The 4228-nt window shown below is 42.8% G+C and overlaps 1 protein-coding gene across 1 annotated transcript; it reads left to right on the forward strand.

Annotated features, from left to right (window-relative positions):
* The first annotated feature begins 907 nt into the window (after positions 1-907).
* LOC123080597 (nascent polypeptide-associated complex subunit alpha-like protein 1) lies at positions 908-3882 on the forward strand. The gene is made up of 4 exons (XM_044503535.1): positions 908-1122; positions 2111-2174; positions 3140-3255; positions 3351-3882. The coding sequence occupies exons 1-4, from the start codon at positions 1072-1074 to the stop codon at positions 3684-3686; spliced, it is 567 nt and encodes a 188-aa protein (XP_044359470.1). The 5' UTR covers positions 908-1071; the 3' UTR covers positions 3687-3882.
* The last annotated feature ends 346 nt before the right edge of the window (positions 3883-4228 follow it).

Below are 4228 nucleotides of genomic sequence, written 5' to 3' on the forward strand. Positions count from 1 at the left end.
TGGCTCGAGGGCTTTTGTGTCTGTAAAGTTCGGAACTACGATATGCTGCCTATGTTGTGGGCTTTATTAATTTAAAGCCGGATGGATCTAGCGTCTTCGTTCTAAAACAATAGACACCGACTCGAGAGAGTCTAGTGGGGAGCAGCATGAGAAAATCACTAGGACTCCAGGAGAAATCGTTTCCAACAAAACTCATGGTGCCTAGCGCCGCAGGAGGATAGGTAAAACCCGGTTTAGTTGCCAGGGGAAATATTGAGTATGTTTTGTTTCCTAAAATTGTTATTTTTTTCAAAAACCGTTTCCGAAAACTGCTTTTTTAGGCTTTCCGAAAACCGCTAGGTGATAAAAGAGTCACAATGAAGTGAAAATAGACTAAACCATTTGCTAGAATGCTATTGCCAAGCACTTAGTCTGGAAGTGTGGTATCTCTACTTCATCCTCCCAGAGGAAAACCGGGTTTCGAGAATTGTTTCCTAAAATTGTTATTTTAGAAATACACGTAACTTTATTGATACTCATAACAATTACAGGTACGCTGGTTTGGACCTAAGATTCAAAAAAAAAAAAAACAAAGTAACTCCTATGACTAAGAATTACAATGAAATCTCTTGAAAACACCTTCTTCATGAAGTCAATCTCTGCTCGAAGAAATACTCCAAAGACTTCGGTAAAGTGGCTGCAATTGGACTGGAGCAACGATGTTGCCACTCTTTCACCCGCACGAACATTACCAATAATGATTTTTAAAAGCGCATTGAGTCGCCAGGATGCGTAATGCCATTTCTAGATCGCCAAGACGTGCAAAGGGAACTGGTCTAGGCCCTCTAACCCCAAAAAGAAAAGAAAAAACAGTCTAGGCCCTGGCCCGAACAGCACGGTCCAGGCCCAGTGTACACACCGAGGCACCCACCAGACCACCACACAAGAAGTCAAGCGGGTCTCTTTCTTTCCCTTCCTCCTCCTCTCCCGTCGTCGCAGTCTCCTCTGCTCTCTCCCGCTCTCGACACCTCCTAGCTCGGCTAGGGTTTTACTTTCCCCTCCGACAAGCTTTCACCGGCGACGAGCGCCACCATGACGGCCGCCGAGCTGCTCCGCGCCCAGCTCGGGGAGCACAACATCGAGGTGATCCTCCATTCCGACCCCTCCCCTTCCCCGTCTTCGATTTGGTGCGGTGTCAGACTGAAAAATCTTGGCCTCACATTTCAGAAAAAATAAAAATAAAAAATCTTTGCCTTTCTTGCTCGTTCGGCCCCTGGATTGGCGTGTTCCGTTGCTATGGAGGTGTTATAGCGCTAGATCTCGTCTGTCGATGTCGCCTAGGTCGCAGAGAACTCTGTATCTGTAATGGGTGGTCAACCTGATGCTACTTCCCTTGAATGTTTCTCCTTTCTGGTATCCTCCCAGTTTTCACGGTGAAGGGCAGCGTCTCAGGCCAACCCAGGCCTCCATGAACCTCCAACATGTACGGGATTCATGCTGACTTGTCCAGCTGGGAGTTTAATTTTATCTTTCTGCTGTTACATACATTGTGGTTCTTCACTTGTTTGTCAGTTGTCCTAATTATGTACAGTTTGTGGTTCCCTTTCAGAGCGATCTCTAGTTTTGCAAACTGAAATGCTACTGCTTTGTCTTATCTCTTATGGGTACAAATCTGAAACGAATTTTGAGCAAGCATAGATGAAAGCATCCACCTTTGGTGATTGCTAGAGTAGAAACGGGGCCTTACTTGTCTGTAATTAGCTTTGGAAGTCGGTTCGTAACCAAGTATCTTGTGTGGATGCTTATATGCTTTAGGGCATATTTCCTGTACCAACAATATAATATAAATGCGTCAGCATACCTTCTGTTGTCAATGCAGACAGCAGTTCCTTTTTTTGCCTCTGGAGTGTCATTTCCTTTTATCTTGTGCTGATGCTACTTAGTATGTATTGACATCTTAATGCTTGGAAGATAATACTGGGGGGTAGACTATTTACTGGTTTTTTCATTTCTGCATATGGCTAACTCTGTTTCCCCTCCTCTGCATATCCCCTGTTCAGAGGCAGCGCTGTTTTAGTGTTTAATACTTATGACGATCAAGTAATATGATATTTGGAATGCATACTCTCAGGAAGATGACCCTATCCTTGAGGATGATGAGGATGCGGATGAAATGGATGACGATGATGTTGAGGGTATGCTGAAATTCTGTACTTCCTTCTATTCTGTTCAAGTAGCCACTCAGTTACAGACTAGCCTATTTCTTATTGTAATGCTGCCTTGTAAGTTCTAACATAAATTTAGACATCTGAAGTTAATGCCCACACCAAAATTCTAAATTAAATGTTGCTTATTTGACCGCTGAATCAATGGATTATTTTGTTTCTGTTGGGCTCAATTTTGGCATTTTCATAATTCAGAAATTGTTATCTGATCTGTTCCTCAGTGATACAAACTCTATATTTACTACCTATTTTGGTTCAATTTCACCTGTTTTTTATTTGAAGATTAGGAACCGACCAGTTTGTTCCTGTTCTAATGTTCTGTTCTTTACGAACCATCGATATGCCTTTGTGGTCTATATTCTCACTTTTTTGGAACTCTATCATATTTACTCATTCCTCAATTATTCAGCACTGCTTATTTACAGAATATATAGTTTCTTGAGTACTTCCTGCCATTTGTATATAATATTCACCTCTGTAAGGTGGCACCTTGTTTCAGTTTCAACTTGCACTAACATATACATGAATGTTCAGCTATAGCATTTAGTTTGATAGGAACAAATCCTGAATGTAAAATCTTGGTTTTGCAAGTATAATTTTGGTAGGTGAATCATTTCAATGCATTTAGTATGAACTGATGCTGGGATTTCCATTATATCGATAGCAAATCCTTCGTACCTTACCCAAAGTGCCAAAACTAAGATCTTGTTCAAAATTCCCAAATCGACAATGGATACCAAGAATACTTGATTGCAGTCACAGTTTCTGTTCAATCGTGCTTGAGAAAAGTTCAAGTGTTGTATGAATGTTACACTTTCCATTTCCAACGATTACCGATAATAATTCTCAAAGTGAACTATGTCTAGTTGTAAAATTCTGGGGTTATGCAAAAATTTGAAAATCTGACATTATGCGCCTGTGCTTTCTGGCACTAGGAGGTGATGCTAGTGGAAGATCAAGGAGTGAGAAGAAGTGCAGGAAAGCCATGGAGAAGCTTGGCATGAAGGCCATTACTGGTGTGAGCCGTGTAACTATCAAGCAGAGCAAGACCGTGAGCATCTTAACCACTTCAGCCATTCTTCCCTGTTGCATAATTACATGCTGGCGGTTGTCGCATTTTCGTAACTTCTCTCAACACAATTGCAGGTTACGTTTGTCCTCTCCAAGCCAGACGTCTTCAAGAGCTCGCACTCAGAAACCTATGTCATGTTCGGGGTGGTCAAGATGGAGGACATGGACGCTCAGCTGCTGACAGAAGCGGCGGGGCAGTTCAAGGCGCCGGGACCGAGCAGCGTCATCTCAAAGGGTGAGCCGTCCGTGGCAGCAGCCCAAGACGACAAGGAGGTCGACGAGACGGGCGTTGACAACAAGGATGTTGAGGTCGTGATGATGCAGGCCTCTGTGTCGAGGTCCAGGGCTGTGAAGGCGCTCAAGGCTGCAGATGGTGATATTGTCAGCGCCATCATGGAGTTGACTTACTAGGTGATGATAGGGTGAGGGGTCCCAAATCAGTCTTGGTCATGTCATCTTGAATGTTGCAGTTGTGGAATTGGAGGCTCTATGTCTGTTGAAACTAGTACTGGCATGTAGGGTTTAGAGGCGTTTAACATCTGGGGACCAGAGAACTGCTTGCTCTTATGCGAAAATCTGAATGGGCTGTGCCAAATTTTGCTACAAATGCATGTCACTCGGTGTTTCAGACATTTTGATCCCAACTACGGCCAGTATGAGATTTTGAGACAACTTTCAAGTTTGTTTTGCTACATGGATCAAAACAAGGTAAGGACGAGGAGAGAAAATATGATCCGTCATCAATGCTTCGGACACAGATGAACAATTGGTTTTTGTTTGTTCGGTTGTTAACTTTTTGGCATATCAATACTCTTTTGCCAATTAGTTTTCTTGGCAAATTTTCCACTTATAAGTGACCAAAATTTTGGCCACTAGTTTTGTTGTGAGGCAAAAGAATAAATACACCCTTGATCTCCTTGGTAGAAATTCTGTGGGATGTTTCGTTTTTCTGG

Source organism: Triticum aestivum, chromosome 3D (assembly GCF_018294505.1).
Source record: "Triticum aestivum cultivar Chinese Spring chromosome 3D, IWGSC CS RefSeq v2.1, whole genome shotgun sequence".
Lineage (NCBI taxonomy): Eukaryota > Viridiplantae > Streptophyta > Magnoliopsida > Poales > Poaceae > Triticum > Triticum aestivum.